The sequence below is a fragment of the Microtus oregoni genome, unplaced genomic scaffold (assembly GCF_018167655.1).
Source record: "Microtus oregoni isolate MIOR12 unplaced genomic scaffold, Mior012 000061F_ref0000440, whole genome shotgun sequence".
Classification (NCBI taxonomy): Eukaryota; Metazoa; Chordata; class Mammalia; order Rodentia; family Cricetidae; genus Microtus; species Microtus oregoni.
Genome location: NW_024543871.1, coordinates 10,663,440 through 10,681,280, shown reverse-complemented (window position 1 = coordinate 10,681,280; position 17,841 = coordinate 10,663,440). Strand labels below are relative to the sequence as shown.

Here is a 17,841-nt window from a genome sequence, read left to right as displayed (position 1 = left end):
CAGGACCTCTTAATGAGCTGCAGGGATTTGCAGCTAAAGCTGAGTCAGGAAGCCTCTGTGTCTCCTTTAGAGGTATTTTATGCCTGAATCTGCTCTATTGTGTATCTAAAATCCTTTTCTGTCCAACAGCACTTCTTAAGATGTTAAACAGCATTACTAGGACTAAGGCTGCTTTGCCTTTTGGTTCCACCCTGTCCAATATGTCAGAGGTCCATTCACTGCGTCTGAGAGCCATTCTCTCCACCCTAGATCTAGGGTTGGTTCATAGCACATCTGTGATGCCATTAAGCAAGTTGTAGCACTCTCCTCTCAAACCCCATTTAAATACTCCATAGCCAGACCTCCGAAAAGAGTCAGATTTTATGCTAGCAGCATAGTCCAGGAAGCAGCCGTTTCAAAACTGTGCAGTATTTTTTTCTGTCACTGCTGAATAAGGACGACCTTTCTAAAAAGAATGATGCCTCTGCTTGCTTCTAGCAAACAAAGCAAGAAGCTGCATTAAACTCTGTTTTTTTGTGTGTCTAGAATTCCTTTTCAAACTTTCTCAGGTTTTTATGTGGATGTAGTTACCCACTTTGGTGGATGTTTCTGTTATGCCTGGTCCTGTAAAAAATACACAAAAACTATATTATTTGCAATACTGTTTGGTCAATAGCTTAAGTATATTTCTGACTTACTCTTTTTTTTTATTGCGAAAAGAAGAAAAAAAAACATAAACAAAAAACAAGTTTCCACCTCCTCCCAGCCTCCCATTTCCCTTCCCCTCCTCCCACAATTCTCCCCCTCCTCCCACCCTTCTCCCCCTCCTCCCACCCTTCTCCCCCTCCCCCCACTCCTCTCCCCCTCCCTCTCCAGTCCACAGAGCAGTCCTGGTTCCCTGCCCTGTGTTAAGTCCTAGGTCCTCCCCCCTCCGTCCATATCTAGGAAGGTGAACATCCAAACTGGCTAGGCTCCCACAAAGCCAGCACATTAAGTAGGATCAAAACCCCCTGCCATTGTCCTTGGTGTCTCATCAGCCCTCATTGTTCGCCATGTTCAGAGAGTCCGGTTTTATCCCATGCTTTTTCGGTCACAGTCCAGCTGGCCTTGGTGAGCTCTCAATAGATCAGCTCCACTGTCTCAGTGGGTGGATGCACACCTCGTGGTCCCGAATTCTTTGCTCATGTTCTCCCTCCTTCTGCTCCTCCTTGGGACCTTGGGAGCTCAGTCCAGTGCTCCAGTGTGGGTCTCTGTCTCTATCTCTATCCATCACCAGATGAAGATTCTATGATGATATGCAAGATATTCGTCAGTATTGCTCTAGGATAGGGTCATTTCAGGTTCCCAATCCTCAGCTGCCCAAGGAACTAACTGGGAACCTCATCTTGGCCACTAGGGAGCCCCTCTAGGGTCAAGTCTCTTGCCCACCCTAAAGTGGCTCCCTTAACTAAGAATTGTGGTTCCGTGCTCCCCTATCCACCTTTCCTTTATCCCAATTCTCATGTTTCCCAGGTCCCCCCTCCTTCCCTTCTACCTTTTCTCTCCCCATCTCCCCTTACCCCCATCCCACCCCCCCAAGATCCCATTTTCTCCCCAGAAATTTGGTCTACTTCCCTTAGGCAAGAGGACAACTATATGTTTTTCCTTGGGTTCACGTTCTTCCTTAGCTTCTTTAGGTTCACCTATTGTAGACTCCGTGGTCCTTATTTATGGCTAGAAACCAATTATGAGTGAGTACATCCCATATTCACACAAAGGATATGGAAGCAGAGAGGGAAATCAGAGAAGCTTCACCATTCACAATAGCCACAAACAGCATAAAATATCTTGGGGTAAATCTAACCAAGGAAGTGAAAGATCTATTTGACAAGAACTTTAAGGCATTGAAGAAAGAAATTGAAGAGGATACCAAAAAATGGATGGACCTTCCTTGCTCTTGGATTGGGAGGATCAACATAGTAAAAATGGCAATTCTACCAAAGGCAATTTATAGATTCAATGCAATCCCCATCAAGATCCCATCAAAATTCTTCACAGATCTGGAGAAGACAATAATCAACTTTATATGGAAAAACAAAAAACCCAGGATAGCCAAAACAATCCTATACAATAAAGGATCTTCTGGAGGCATTACCATCCCTGACTTCAAACTCTATTACAGAGCTACAGTAATGAAAACAGTGTGGTACTGGCATAAAAACAGAGAAGTCGACCAATGGAATCGTATAGAAGACCCGGATTTTATCCCACAAACCTATGAGCACCTCATTTTCGATAAAGGAGCTAAAAGTATACATTGGAAGAAAGAAAGCATCTTCAACAAATGGTGCTGGCACAACTGGATGTCAACCTGTAGAAGAATGAAAATAGACCCATATCTCTCACCGTGCACAAAACTCAAGTCCAAATGGATTAATGACTTACTCTTAAATATCTTAAATTAACCCATTTTATATTTTACCATGAGGCTTGTGGCCTATCAGCAAGGTTCTAGCTGACTGCTTGTGTCTGTGTCCAGCAAGGCTCTGTGGCTTCTCACTGACTCTGCCTACTCTCTCTCTCTCTGTCTCTCTCTCTCTCTCTGTCTCTCTCTCTCTCTCTCCATATATATATATATATATATATATATATATATATATATATATATTTCACCCTGGCTATATTCTGTTAAGCCATTGGCCAAAACCAGCTTCTTTATTATCCAGGAAAAGCAACACATATACAGAAAGACTTCCCACACCAAGGTGTGAAGACTACACTTATCTGCGGGTATAAGGACAAATGTTTATAGACTGTTGTTAGGGATTATGCTGGTTTAATATAATAGTGGTTATCGACTATCCTCCAGTATCCATGATGTCACTAGCACTGAGGAGTTGGCTAGGTTTCCAGCACCAGGAATGGTATCCTTCTTGTGGAGTTGGTCTTAAGTCTAAGTAAAGGGCCATTGGTTACTGCCAAGGTATATGTACTACTGCTGCACGCAGAGGGTTATCATGTCATGCTTGTCATTTGTAATGGCTAGTTTTATGACAAGCTGACACAAGCTAGAGTCATCAGAGAAGGGAGTCTCTACTGATGAAATGCTTTTATAAGATCCGGCTGTAGGTAATCCAAAAAGGCATTTTCTTAATAGGTGATATATAGGAAAGAGCCAAGCACACTATGGTTGGTCCTATGCCTGGGCTGGTGTTATCAGGTCCTATAAGAAATCAGGCTGAGAAAGCCATAGTAAGCAAGGCAGTATGCAGCATTCCTCCATGGCCTCTGCATCAGCTCCTGCTTCCAGGTTCCCGTGCTACTTGACTTCCTGTCCTGACTGTTTTGGACGATGAACTGTGATATGGAAGAGTAAGCTGCTTTTGTCATGGTGCGTCATCACAGCAACAGTAACCCTAAGACAGAAGTTGGTACCTAGAGTAAAAGGCATGACCATGTTGTTTTGAGGAGGATTGTGGAAGGACTTTGGAATTTGGGGTTACAAAAGCCATTGAGTGTTCAAAGTTTGATGAGATATTCTGTAGGAGCTTGAACGATGAGAATATTGTGAAGAGCCATGGAACCAGGCCGTGCCAAGATACAGCATCACTGCCTGCTCTGCTGTGGGACCAGACCTCACCAAAACACAGTGTGGCCATGGTGACAGCAGAGACCTCCATAAACTATCCAACCACCAGAATCTCAGCCTAAGTCTCACCTACACCTAGAGCAGTGAACACCCGAGACATGATACCGCATTCACCTGGAGGAGTGACCACTGGAACCACTGTCTCGTCTGCACCAAAAAGAGTGACCATCTGAGAGCCTTGGGCTCATCTACACCTAGAGAATCAATTGCTGGAGGCTTAGCCCTGCCTGCACCTGAAGGTGTGTTCAACAGAGCAATAGCCTCCAGCCACATCAATTGAAGGAAGAGGGACCAGCCCCCTGAAGCACAGGCTCCACTCATACTGATTGGAGGAAGAGATGAAGAGACAACAAGGTAAGAATACACTAAACAACCAATACCACTCTTGGGAATATACCCAAGAGGGGCCTTATCATACAACAAAAGTATATGCTCTACGATGTTCATAGCAGCATTGTTTGTGATAGCCAGAACCTGGAAACAACCTAGATGCCCTTCAATGGAAGAATGGATGAAGAAAGTATGGAATATATACATATTAGGGTACTACTCAGCAGTAAGAAACAAGGACTTCTTGAATTTTGCATACAAATGGATGGAAATAGAAAACACTATCCTGAGTGAGGTAAGCCAGACCCAAAAAGAGGAACATGGGATGTACTAACTCATATTTGGTTTCTAGCCATAAACCAAGGACATTGAGCCTATAATTAGTGATCCTAGAGAAGCTAAATAAGGAGAACCCAAAGAAAAACATATAGGCATCCTCCTGAATATTAACCTTCAGCAAGCGATGAAAGGAGACAGAGACAGAAACCCACAATGGAGCACAGGACTGAAATCTCAAGGTCTAAATCAGGAGCAGAAGGAGAGAGAGCACGAGCAAGGAACTCAGGACTGCGAGGGGTGCACCCACACACTGAGACAATGGGGATGTTCTACTGGGAACTCACCAAGACCAGCTGGCCTGGGTCTGGAAAAGCCTGGGATAAAACCGGACTCTCTGAACATAGCGGACAATGAGGACTACTGAGAACTCAAGAACAATGGCAATGGGTTTTTGATCCTACTGCACGCACTGGCTTTGTGGGAGCCTAGGCAGTTTGGATGCTCACCTTACTAGACCTGGATGGAGGTGGGGGTTCCTTGGACTTTCCACAGGACAGGGAACCCTGATTGCTTTTCAGGCTGAGGGGGGGACTTAATTGGGGGAGGGGGAGGGAATTGGGAGGCGGTGGCAGGGAAGAGACAGAAATCCTTAATAAATAAATAAATTTAAAAAAAAGCAATAGAGCAACACCAGAAACTAGTGGCTCTATAGCAAGAAGACATGAATATCCTAACACAGATGAAGCAAAAGAAAATGACACTGAAAAAACTTTATGAGGATGATTGAAGAAGAAATGAAAAATTACCTTAAAGAAATGGAAGAAAAGACAAACAAAAATTGGAAGAAATCAACAAATCCCTTAAAGACAACTAAGAAAAAGCAATCAAACAGGTAAAGGAAATGGTTCAAGATTTTAAAACTGAGAAGCAATAAATGAAACACAAACCTAGGGAACTCTGGAAATGGAAAATATGGGCAAATGATCAGGAACTACAGATGCAAGCATAAACAACAGGATGGGGAGATAAATGAGCGCTTCTGAAAAAACTGGGGGTGAAGGAGGACAGTAAAGAGGAGGGGTTGGGAGATAAGAAGATGAGGGAACAAGATGGTCAAATTGGGGAGAGGGATGGAGTGGAAGAGCAATAAAAGAGATCTTGATAGAGAGAACCATTATGGGATTAGAGAGAAACCTAGTGCTAGGGGTATTTGCAAGAATCCACAAAAAATGACCTCAGCTAAAACTCCTAGCAATAGTGGAGAGGGAGCCCGAACTTGCCTTCCCTTGTAATCAACTTGATGAATACCCCAACTATCATCATAGAGCCTTCATCCAACAGCTGACAGAACCAGATGCAGAGTTCCATGACTAAGCACCAGGCTGCACTCTGGGAATCCAACTGAAGAGATGGAGGAGGGAATATGTGAGCAAGGGAGGTCAAGATCATGATGGAGATATCTATAGTAACAACTGCACCAAGCTCATAGAAACTCATGAACATTAGGCTGACAGCTGTGGAGCCTCCATGGGACCAAACTAGGCTCTCCATAAGTGAGAGACAGTGGTGAAGCTTGGACTATCTGTGAGGTTACTGGTAGTAGGACTGGGATCTATCCCTGGTGCATGAACTAATTTATTGGAGCCCATTTTCTATGGTGGGATATCATGCTCGGCCTTAATGCAGGAGGGAGGGGCTTGGTTCTCCCCCAAATTAATGGAAAACATTTGGTTGATTTCCCATGGGAGTCCTTACCCACTGGGAGGAGTGGATGGGGAGTAGGTTGGGGAGAGGCGGGGGGGGGGGGGGTGGAAGGGAGAACAGTAGATGGAATGAAAGATGAAATTTTAAAAATGAAAATGAAAAATGTATTTTGATAAGGAAGTTACTACGCAAAGATATTTTTGCTCTTCCCCCTCAACTTTAGTGAAAGACTACTTTAGTGTACCCCCAAAGCCTCCCTATCACTTCTCTAACTGCTCCTTAAGTACTTCGGCATCTATTCCTCCCCTGAAGCCTGCACTTGACTCTTCTCAAGGATATCTGTCCTTTCCCCTTACCAAAAAGCTCACTGATTTTTTTTTTCACGTTGACTTTCAAACATGCCTAGAGGTACTTGAGGCTCCAAGACAAATGCCCCCTCTCTTTCCACCGGCATGGAGCTTGGCTCTCTAAGGCCACTGGCATTACTTCACACTTATGAATGCCCCTCTGTCTTCAAAGATACATTTAAAAAACAAAACCAGAACAGGCACAGGCATGATGGTGTGCAACTGTAGTTCCAGCATTTGGGAAACTGAGGCGCAAGATGATCATGTTTTGGTGGCTAACCTGAGTTACCTAGTGTACTAAGATACCTAGGGATATAAAGCAAGGTCAAGGCTAGTCTGGGAAATATAGAAAGCTCAAGACTAGACTAGTCTACTTAGCAAGCCATTATTTTTTATTTGTTTTTTAAGCATTGGAGACTGAACTCAGAGCCTCACACATGCTAGCGAGTTCCAACTGCAACACACAGGCTCGCTCTTGAAGAAACCAACAAACAAAACAAAAAATAAGACAAAAATAACACAGAACAAGATAAAGAAATCATTCTAACACCACAGCTGAGTTTTTCTGAGCAGAAACATCCAATGAGAAGAGAACCACAAAGAAGAGAAACGAAGAACAACAGGGGAGAATGTCTTTCTGGGTTTGTTCATTGCTTTCATTATGCTATGTTATTTAAATGCTTTTAAAGGTGACCTAGTGACATTTTCTGCATTACTGGTATAATTATAACATCTTATTTCCTATTCACTTTTATTGCACATCAGAAAATAATTATAAACTATCATCTTTCACTCATAACGTGATGATGTGACAAAAAAAGGGCCTGGTCTCCAGAGTCCCACAACTGACTTTCTGAGGACTGGGCAGTAGGCAGGTTCTGACACCTCACAAAGGGGCACCTCCAGCCTCGAGCCTGGAGCCTTGCTATTGGTCAGGTTCTGTTTGTCTGGGTCACAAAGGTTGCTAGGTGCTGGGTGGAGAAAAGAAGAGAGACTCAGCTGTGACCATCTATCTAGTCTGTGTTGTGCAGGAGTATAGTCTTGCTGTCAATGGCAGGATACCAGCTCTTTTCACCGTGGACCCCACTGGACGAGAATTTGCAATGGCTGCGGCACACAACACCTACCTTTTCGTCCAAACACCCTTTTAGGGATTCTCCTTTCTTCCCACAGACCCCTTCTGACCTTGAAGTCCACAGGTGCTTTCATGAAGTTGCTGTTATCTTAGACAGCCGACAGGTGGTCCATGCAGGGTGCCCACGGTCACCTGACCAACCATCAGGGCACGAGACCACCATCAAGAAGAAAGTACTGATTAAGAGGCCCAAGCCGGTCCGCCTCCTTGGAGTGGATTCTGTCTTTGGCAGGTTTATTACAGTCCAGCCACCTAAGTGGACTGGAACCTTCAGGGTTTCAGACACATCGGCCTTCTCTAAAGTTGTCAGCAAGGAGCAACAATGGCCCACAGGACTCAAGGAGCCTCAGATTGAGATGACCGTGGCTATGTGCAAGCAGATGCTACGCTCGATCCTCCTCCTGTATGCGATATACAAAAAGTGCACCTTTGCCCTGCAGCACTCCCAATAAGGTGCCCCCCTCCGACTCCTCCTGTACTTCACACCACACTCTATGGTATATACCTGGAGCCCATAAAGACCTGTCCATGTAAATTGATCTGTAACATCGTGCTTGCTACTTTGCTCCTCTGTCAAGCTGTGACAATCCAGAAGCTCCTCTCCCCACCTTTCTCTTCAGAATCAGGGCCAATGTGCCTGATCAAGAAAGAACATTTCAGCTAAACAGACATTTAAACACTAAACTACCATTGCCATGGCCATGTGATGAAGAACAGTTAAACCACCCAAACCAACCAATCCAGTGTGAACATACTCAAGCCCCAAAGTTAACAAAGAGCTGGCGGCAGAAAAGGGACAATAAAGAAGACAGGCATGGAGTTTTCAGTGTACCAGAAGATGAAGTGATCAACAATCAAAATCTATCTGTGGGTTAAGTGCTATTTTGAGATCAGCCTTCCATCACCAAACATACCCTAACTGCTCAACCCTAATACCAATGTGGACAACAATATTAACAAATATTAATCTTTACAGACTGGCAAGGATAAAATTGGTAGCATTTTTAAGACTGGACTTTTTTGTGGAAGACAGGAGAATCCCCATTTCAGCTCCTAATGTTCAATCAAACCAATAAACTACAATTGCTTTATTTAAAAAGAGTTGAAAGTTTCTCATTTCAAACTGTAATTTAGTCCTAAATATAGAATTCTTATATAGCAAATAAGCAAAATGGTAGTTTCACCTTATTGTAACTGGATTCTTTTAAAATTGTGAGTTTGAAAATTGTCCTACAAAAGTTGCGTGTTCTCTAATTGATGGCTCCCAGCTCCAGATCTTCAAATGTGAATATACTGCCTATAGTAACTACAGAAACCAGCAAAGTTCAATGGGGCCATTGCTAGAACAGGGGAGTTGAGGAGCAATAGAGAGGGGAGTAGCAGGTTACAAGTGATCTGATCAGGGAAGTGGGAAAGGGGGTTCGTTAGGAAATGGGAGGGAGGCAAATACAGAAGAAGGTTGGAAGAGGGTAAAGAGGAATGGTAGGGTACAGTGATCTGATAGCAGAAATGGGGAAAGAGGCTCTGTACGGAGGGTGAGGGAGGTAAATACAGAAGAAGAAGGGAGGAGGGTAAGGGGAAATAACAGTATTTAAGTAATCATGTGGGGGCAAGTTCCTTAGGGAGGGGAGAGAGGTAGATATAGGAAGATGGGGGATAAAATAGCCATATGGATGACTGAAAAGGCCATAAGAAATCATTCTATTAACCATTTACCTAAAAAACCTATAACACATCTAATTAAATACTTATATACATACATAGTTTCGTTGAACTGTTTTCATCTGTGCTAATGGTACTTCCTCAAAGAGCCAAGGACCACCTAACAAAAATACTCAATACCTGACATGAGAAGTACTCTTTTGAGTTTTGCCCAGGGCTGTCTCAGAAACTCACCAAAATATAGCTTACTGCTGTTGTCTTTGATTATTCCTCAGAGTTTGAAGGTAAATGCCTATTGCTGAAAATGACATGTACTCAAAAACATGGCCCAGAGATCCATTAGCTAGAACTGACCAGAATTCACCCTCCCTGAGGACTAGCTTTATGATACCAGAAGGTACCATGTAAGCTTTCAAAGAAGAGAGGCAACCAACAGTCCTAACTAACTATAACACCCATGAACTGTGTTAAGGGTGGCACCATTCACAATGGGCTGGACCTTCTCACACCAGTAATTAAGAAAATACCCTAAAGACTTGCTTACATCCTGACTTCATGGAGGCATTTTATTTTTTCAGTTGAGTCTCCCTTGTCTCTGATGACTCTAGTTTGTGTCAAGTTGTCAAAAAACTAGCCAGTACAACTGGCATCTTGTCAACCTGACGACACATAAACACATGACTTTTCATTTAGAAACTTTCCTTTCTCATTCATCTCCCATGTCCCCCATGTTAATATCCATATTACAATGTAAAATATAAATAACTTTAAAAGTCCCGAGGTCCTTACAAATTCAAACATATTAAAAACTCCAGTCTTTTTAAAATATCCAATTTCTTTAAAAATTTCCAAATCATTTAAAGATGATTATTAAAAAATTGCATCTGCAATAACCCCTCCATCCACTCCTCCTCCATTTCCATTCAGAAAAGCACAGGGCAACCCTCCCATGGATATCAACAAAACATGGCATATCAAAGGTGCAGTAAGACGGGGCATTTCCCCTTGTATTAAGGCTGGACAAGGAAACCCAGTATGAGGAATAGGATCTCAAATGCTGTTCAAAGAGTCAGAGACAGCCCCTGCTCCCAATGTTGGGAGCCCACAAGAAGACCAAGGTACAAAACTGTAACATATATGCAGAGGGCCCAGGTCAGTCCAATGCAGGCTTTCTGGTTGTCCATTCCATCTCTCTGAGCCTCTCTGAGCCCACATTAGTAAATTCAGTGGGCTTGCTTGTGATGTCCTTGACTTCTCTGGTTCCTATAATCCTTCCCCCCAAAAAGATGTTTAAAGTCTTTTAGCTTTACATTCCTGTAAAACTCAAAATTAAATTAAATAACTTCACATTTCAAGAGGGAAGAACCAGGGCACAGTCACAATCCTAACAAACAAGACCAAACTTCCAATGTCTGGGATTCACGTATTCTGGGCTCCTCCAAAGGGCTTGGGTCACTTCTTGCCTCTGCCCTCTGCAGCATACACAGCTTGCCTTCTAAATTCTGCCAGGCTCCAGTTCAAGGATGCTGCTGTTCTTGGTGATTATCCCATTGTACTGGCATCTCCAAAGTGCTGGGGTCTTCTCCTGCAGTTGGGCTTCGCTTTCACCAATAGCCTCTCCTAGGCTCTCTTCATGTTGCCAAGCATACACTTCTTTCCATGACCCCTTCAGTCCTAGGCCTTCAATTGCTACTGCGGTTGCAACTTCTCCAATGGTCTCTCCCAGCCTTTTATAATGCCAAATTGCAGCGGCTCTCCCCGACCCCTTCATGTCTTCAAAACCACTACCACCTGGGTGATGCTTGGACTATCACATTCAGCTGCCAGCTATGTCTGGAACACAGATTCTGTGTTCTGACTCTCTGGAAATACTTTCACATCAATGATGCTGGTCTGTCCTAAATTACTGCTAGTTTCTCAGCTTCAGATGACCAGAATTGAGTTTCCCAGAAAAACAAAGGCTTCACTTTAGTAGTTCTGGTATCTTGTTAACCACGGCTGATTTTTCAGCCCAGCTGACAAGAACCACAGACTCTTAATTCAAAATAACAAATGCCCCAAAAGAGTTTTTAAATTTCCTATTGAAACTTCCTAAGACCAGACTCTATCATCTGCACTGTTCTCAACATTACTTTTTTCTTTTTTATTAAATCCTTCTCATTCTAACTGTTTGAGTAGGAATGTGCTATACATTTCTCCCCTCATTTCCCCTTCTTACCTCCACTTCCACCCTCTCCCTGCCCTCCACACTCCCAATTTACTCAGGAGATCTTGTCTTTTTTTCCCTTCCTAGGCAGATACATGTACGTCAATCTTAGGGTCCTCTTTGTTTCTCAGGTATTCTAGGGTTGTAGCCCATCGGTTGATTGTCCTTTGCTTTATGTTTATTATCTACATATTATATTTGTATAATATATATTTGTATATATATATATATATATATATATATATATGAGTGAATACATATTACATTTGTCTTTCTGTATCTGGGTTACCTCACTCAGGATGGCTTTTTCTAGTTCCATCTATTTGCCTGAAAATTTCAAGATGTCATTTTTACTGCTGAGTTATCCTCCATTGTGTAAATGTACCACATTTTCCTTATCTGTTCTTCTGTTGAGGGACAGTAATATTATATCCTTTTGAGTTCTTTGATTGAGGTGAAGAATAGATGTTATAGTTAGAGTTATAGTTTTCCTTAGTTATGATAAAAGATAAAGTAGATATAAATATTGTAACTATAATTCTTGCTTGATACCTGTCTTGTTATATGTAATTTTATTATGTGAAAGTTAAAACTTGCCTCTTTATTTAAACAAAAAAGAGGAGGTGATGTAGGATTCCCCTCTGTATGCTGTAAATATCATTGGTTAATAAAGAATCTGTCTTTGGCCTGGCAAGGCAGAATAGAGGTAGGCAGGGAAAAAGAAGGTAGAGTGAGGAGAAGCCATGTAGACCTGCCAGAGACAGATGCCAGACAGAACCATGCATAGGTAAGCCACAGACACAAGATGTTACACAGATTAACAGAAATAGGCTACATTAAGAGGTAAGAGCTAGCCAACAAAAAGCTAGAGTGAATAGGCCAAACAGTGATTTAATTTAATTTTCTGTGTGGTTATTTTGAGTCTGGGTGGCCAGGAAACAACAAGCATCCTTCTACGTGTTCAAGTGTACTTCCCATTTTCTCTTCTTTGCAGTTCGGTGTGGCTGGCTTTATGTTGAAGTCTTTGATCCATTTGGACTTGAGTTTTGTGTATGGTGACAGGTATGGATATATCTGCAATCTTCTACATGTTGACCTCCAGTTATGCCAGCATCATTTGTTTAAGATGCTTTCTTTTTTCCACTTTATACTTTCAGATTCTTTGTCAAAAAATCAGTTAGTTGTTCATAGGTGTGTGGATTAATGTCAGGGTTTTCAATTTGATTTGTTCAGGTGTCTGGTTTTGTGCCATACGAAACTGTTTTCATTACTGTAGCTCTATAGTAGAGCTTGAGGTCAGCCTCAAGGTGATGCCTCCGGAAGTTTCTTTTTTTGTACAGGATTGTTTTGGCTATCCTGGGTTTTTTGTTTTTCCATATGGAGGTGAATATTATCCTTTTGTGTTCTGGGCCATATTTTGCTGTGGTTTTATTGGGTATTGTGTTGAATCTGTAGAATGTTTTTGGTAAGATTGCCATTTTTGCTTTGTTAATTCTACCTATCCAAGAGCATGGGAGATCTTCCCATTTTTTTGTGTGTGTGTCTTCTTCAATTTCTTTCTTCAAGGGCTTAAATCTCGTATAATACAGGTCTTTCACTTGTTTGGTTAGGGTAACCCCAAGAAATTTTATGTTATTTGTGACAATTGTCAAGGGTGATGTTTCTCTGATCTCTTTCTCAGTCTATTTATTACCTGTATAAAGGCGGGCTACTGATTTCTTTGAGTTAATCTTGTAATCTGCTACATTAACTGATGGTGTTTATGAGTTGTAGAAATTCTTTGGCACAGTTTTTGAGATCACTTAGGTACACTATCATATCATCAGCAAATAGCGAAAGTTTGACTTCTCCTTTTCCAATTCGTATCCCCTTGATCTCCTTTTGTTGTTTTATTGCTCTAGCTAGAACCTCAAGTACTATATTGAATAGATATGGAGAGGGAGAGAGTGGACAGCCTTGTCCTGTTCCTGATTTCAGTGGGATCACTTTTAGTGACTCTCTATTTACTTTGATGTTGGCTTGCTATATATTGCCTTTATTATGTTTGGGTATGTTCCTTGTATCCCTGCTCTCTCCAAGGCCTTTATCATGAAGGAATGTTGAATTTTGTCAAAGACTTTTTTGGCACCTAATGGTTTTCCCAATCAGTTTGTTTATATGGTGGATTTCATCAACAGACTTTTATATGTTGAACCACCCCTGCATCTCTGGGATGAAACCTATTTGGTTATGGTGGATGATATTTTTCTGATGTGCTTTTTTTTTTATTGAGAAAAGGAAAAAAAAGTATCCGCCTCCTCCCAGCCTCTCATTTCACTCCCCTTCCTCCCACCCTTCTCCCCCTCTCCCAAACTCCTCTCCCCCTCCCTCTCCAGTCCAAAGAGCAGTCAGGGTTCCCTGCCCTGTGGTAAGTCCTAGGTCCTCCCCCCTTCCGTCCATGTCTAGGAAGGTGAACATCCAAACTGGCTAGGCTCCCACAAAGCCAGAACATGAAGTAGGGTCAAAACCCCCTGCCATTATCCTTGGCTTCTCATCAGTCCTCAGTGTTCACCATGTTCAGAGAGTCCGGTTTTATCCCATGCTTTTTCAGTCACAGTCCAGCTGGCCTTGGTGAGCTCCCAGTAGATCAGCTCCACTGTCTCAGTGGGTGGGTGCACCCCTCGTGGTCCTGATTTCCTTGCTCATGTTCTCCCTCCTTCCGCTCCTCATTGGGACCTTGGGAGCTCAGTCCAGTGCTCCAATGTGGGTCTCTGTCTCTATCTCTATCCATCACCAGATGAAGTTTCTATGGTGGTATGCAAGATATTCGTCAGTATTGCTATAGGATAGGGTCATTTCAGGTTCCCTATCCTCAGCTGCCCAAGGGACTAACTGGGGACATCACCATGGGCTCCTGGGAGCCACTCTAGGGTCAAGTCTCTTGCCAACCCTAAGGTGGCTCCCTTAACTAAGAATTGTGCTTCCATGCTCCCCTATTCAACCTTCCTTTATCCCAATCCTCCTGTTTCCCCAAGTTCCCCCCTCCTCCCCTTCTCACTTTTCTCTCCCCATTTCCCCTTACCCCCATCCCAACCCACCCCCAAGATCCCAATTTTCTCCCCGGCAATTTTGTCTACTTCCCATAGACAAGAGGATAACTATATGTTTTTCCTTGGGTTCACCTTCTTATTTATCTTCTTTAGGTTCACCAATTGTAGTCTCCGTGACCCTTATTTATGGCTAGAAACCAATTATGAGTGAGTACATCCCATGTTCATCTTTTTGGGTCTGGGATACCTCACTCAGGATAGTATTTTCTATTTCCATCCATTTGCATGCAAAATTCGAGAAGTCATTGTTTTTTATCGCAGCGTAGTACTCTAATGTGTAGATATTCCATACTTTCTTCATCCATTCTTCCATTGAAGGGCATCTAGGTTGTTTCCAGGTTCTGGCTATTACAAATAATACTGCTATGAACATAGTTGAACAAATGCTCTTGTCATATGATAGGGCATCTCTTGGGTATATTCCCAGGAGTGGTATTGCTGGGTCCAGGGGTAAGTTGATCCCGAATTTCCTGAGAAACCGAAACACCGATTTCCAAAGTGGTTGCACAAGATTGCATTCCCACCAGGAATGGATGAGGGTTCCCCTTCCTCCACAGCCTCTCCAGCAAAGGCTATCATTGGAGTTTTTTATTTTAGCCATTCTGACAGGTGTAAGATGATATCTCAAAGTTGTTTTGATTTGCATTTCCCTGATTGCTAAGGAGGTTGAGCATAACCTTAAGTGTCTTTTGGCCATCTGAACTTCTGTTGAGAATTCTCTGTTCAGTTTAGTGCCCCGTTTTTTAATTGGGTTAATTAGCATTTTAAAGTCTAGTTTCTTGAGTTCTTTATATATTTTGGAGATCAGACCTTTGTCTGTTGCAGGGTTGGTGAAGATCTTCTCCCAGTCAGTAGATTGCCTTTTTGTCTTAGTGACAGTGTCCTTTGCTTTACAGAAGCTTCTCAGTTTTAGTAGGTCCCATTTATTCAATGTTGCCCTTAATGTCTGTGCTGCTGGGGTTATACATAGGAAGCGATCTCCTGTGCCCATCTGTTGTAGGGTACTTCCCACTTTCTTTTCTATCAGGTTCAGTGTGTTCTGGCTGATATTGAGGTCTTTAATCCATTTGGACTTAAGTTTTGTGCATGGTGATAGATATGGATCTATTTTCATTTTTCTACAGGTTGACATCCAGTTGTGCCAGCACCATTTGTTGAAGATGCTTTCTTTCTTCCATTGTATACTTTTAGCTCTTTATCGAAAATGAGTTGATCATAGGTTTGTGGGTTAAAATTCGGGTCTTCTATACGATTCCATCGGTTGACTTCTCTGTTTTTATGCCAGTACCACACTGTTTTCATTACTGTAGCTCTGTAATAGAGTTTGAAGTCAGGGATGATAATGCCTCCAGAAGGTCCTTTATTGTATAGGATTGTTTTGGCTATCCTGGGTTTTTTTTGTTTTTCCATATAAAGTTGATTATTGTCCTCTCAAGATCTGTGAAGAATTTTGATGGGATCTTGATGGGGATTGCATTGAATCTATAAATTGCCTTTGGTAGAATTGCCATTTTTTTATTTTTTTATTTATTTTTTCTTTTTTTATTGAGAAAAGGAGAAAAAAAACAAGTTTCCACCTCCTCCCAGCCTCCTATTTCCCTCCCCCTCCTCCCACCCTACGCCCCCTCCTCCCACCCTTCTCCCCCTCCCCCCCACTCCTTTTCCCCTCCCTCTCCATTCCAAAGAGCAGTCAGGGTTTTCTGCCCTGTGGTAAGACCTAGGACCTCCCACCTCCGTCCATATCTAGGAAGGTGAACATCCAAACTGGCTAGGCTCCCACAAAGCCATCACATTACGTAGGATCAAACCCCCGTGCCATTGTCCTTTGCATCTCATCAGCCCTCATTGTTCGCCATGTTCAGAGAGTCCAGTTGCCATTTTTACTATGTTGATCCTCCCAATCCAAGAGCAAGGGAGGTCCTTCCATTTTCTGGTATCCTCCTCAATTTCTTTCTTCAATACCTTAAAGTTCTTGTCAAATAGATCTTTCACTTCCTTGGTTAGAGTTACCCCAAGATATTTTATGCTGTTTGTGGCTATCGTGAAAGGTGAAGCTTCTCTGATTTCCCTCTCTGCTTCCATATCCTTTGTGTATAAGAGGGCGACTGATTTTTTGGAGTTGATCTTGTATCCTGCCACATTACTAAAGCTGTTTATCAGCTGTAAAAGTTCTTTGGTGGAGTTTTGGGGGTCGCTTATGTACACTATCATATCATCTGCAAATAACGAAAGTTTAACTTCTTTCTTTCCAATTCGAATCCCCTTGATCCCATTATGTTGTCTTATTGCTATTGCTAGAACTTCAAGCACTATATTGAAGAGGTATGGAGAGAGTGGACAGCCTTGTCGTGTTCCTGAGTTTAACGGGATGTCTTTGAGTTTCTCTCTGTTTAATTTGATGTTAGCTGTTGGCTTGCTGTAAATAGCTTTTATTATATTTAGGTATGACCCTTGTATCCCTAATCTCTCCAATACTTCTGATGTGTTCTTGAATTTGGTTTGCCACTATATTATTGAGTATTTTTGTATTGATGTTCATGAGTGAGATTGCTCTGTAATTTTCTATCTTAGATGTGTTTTTATGTGGTTTGAGTATCAGGGTAACTATAATCTCATAAAAAGAGTTTAGCAATGTTCCTTTTGTTTCTATTGTAGGAACAATCTGAGGAGTATTGCTATCAGCTTTTCTTTGAGGATAGAATTCTACACTGAAACCATTTGACTCTGGACTTCTTTTGTTTTGGGAGACTTTTGATTACTTTCTATATCCATAGACGTTAAAGCTCTATTGAATTTGTTTATCAGGTCTCGATTTAATTTTGGTATATGGCACTTATCCAGAAAATTGTCAATTTCCTTTAAATTTTCCAATAGAGTACAGGTTTTTAAAGTATGACTTGATTCTCTGGATTTCCTCAGTCTCTGTTTTTATATCCTCCTTTTAATTTCTGATTTTGTTAATTTGGATAGTCTCTCTCTGTCTTTTGATTAGTTTGGATAAAGGTTTGTCTATCCTGTTGATTTTCCCAAAGAACCAACTTTTTGTCTCATTGATTGTTTGTATTGTTTTCCTTCTTTTATTTTTATTAATTTCAGCCCTCAATTGGAATATTTCCAGCTGTCTATTTCTCCTGGTTGAGCTTGCATCTTTTTGTTCTAGAGATTTCAGTTTTTATGATAATTCACTATGTGTTTGATTTCTCTATTTTCTTCATGTAGGCATTTAATGCTGTAGATTTTTCTCTTACCATGGCTTTCATTGTGTCCCATAATTTGGGGTATGTTTTACTGTCATTTTCATTGAGTTTTAGAAAGCCTTTGATTTTTTCATTTCTTCCTTTACCCATTGGTGAGTCAGTTGAGCATTGTTCAGTTTTCATAAGTTTATGGGTTTTCTACCATTAGTGTTGTTGTTGAATTCTAACTTTAAGCCATGGTAACCCAATAAGATACAGGGGGTTATTTCAAATTCTTTTATCTAT

The 17,841-nt window shown here is 41.8% G+C and overlaps 1 protein-coding gene across 1 annotated transcript; it reads left to right on the top strand.

Annotated features, from left to right (window-relative positions):
* Positions 1-7,317: 7,317 nt before the first annotated feature.
* On the top strand, positions 7,318-7,854 carry LOC121439402 (FANCD2 opposite strand protein-like). Its single transcript, XM_041639907.1, has one exon. The coding sequence runs from the start codon at positions 7,318-7,320 to the stop codon at positions 7,852-7,854; it is 537 nt and encodes a 178-aa protein (XP_041495841.1).
* Positions 7,855-17,841: the final 9,987 nt, after the last annotated feature.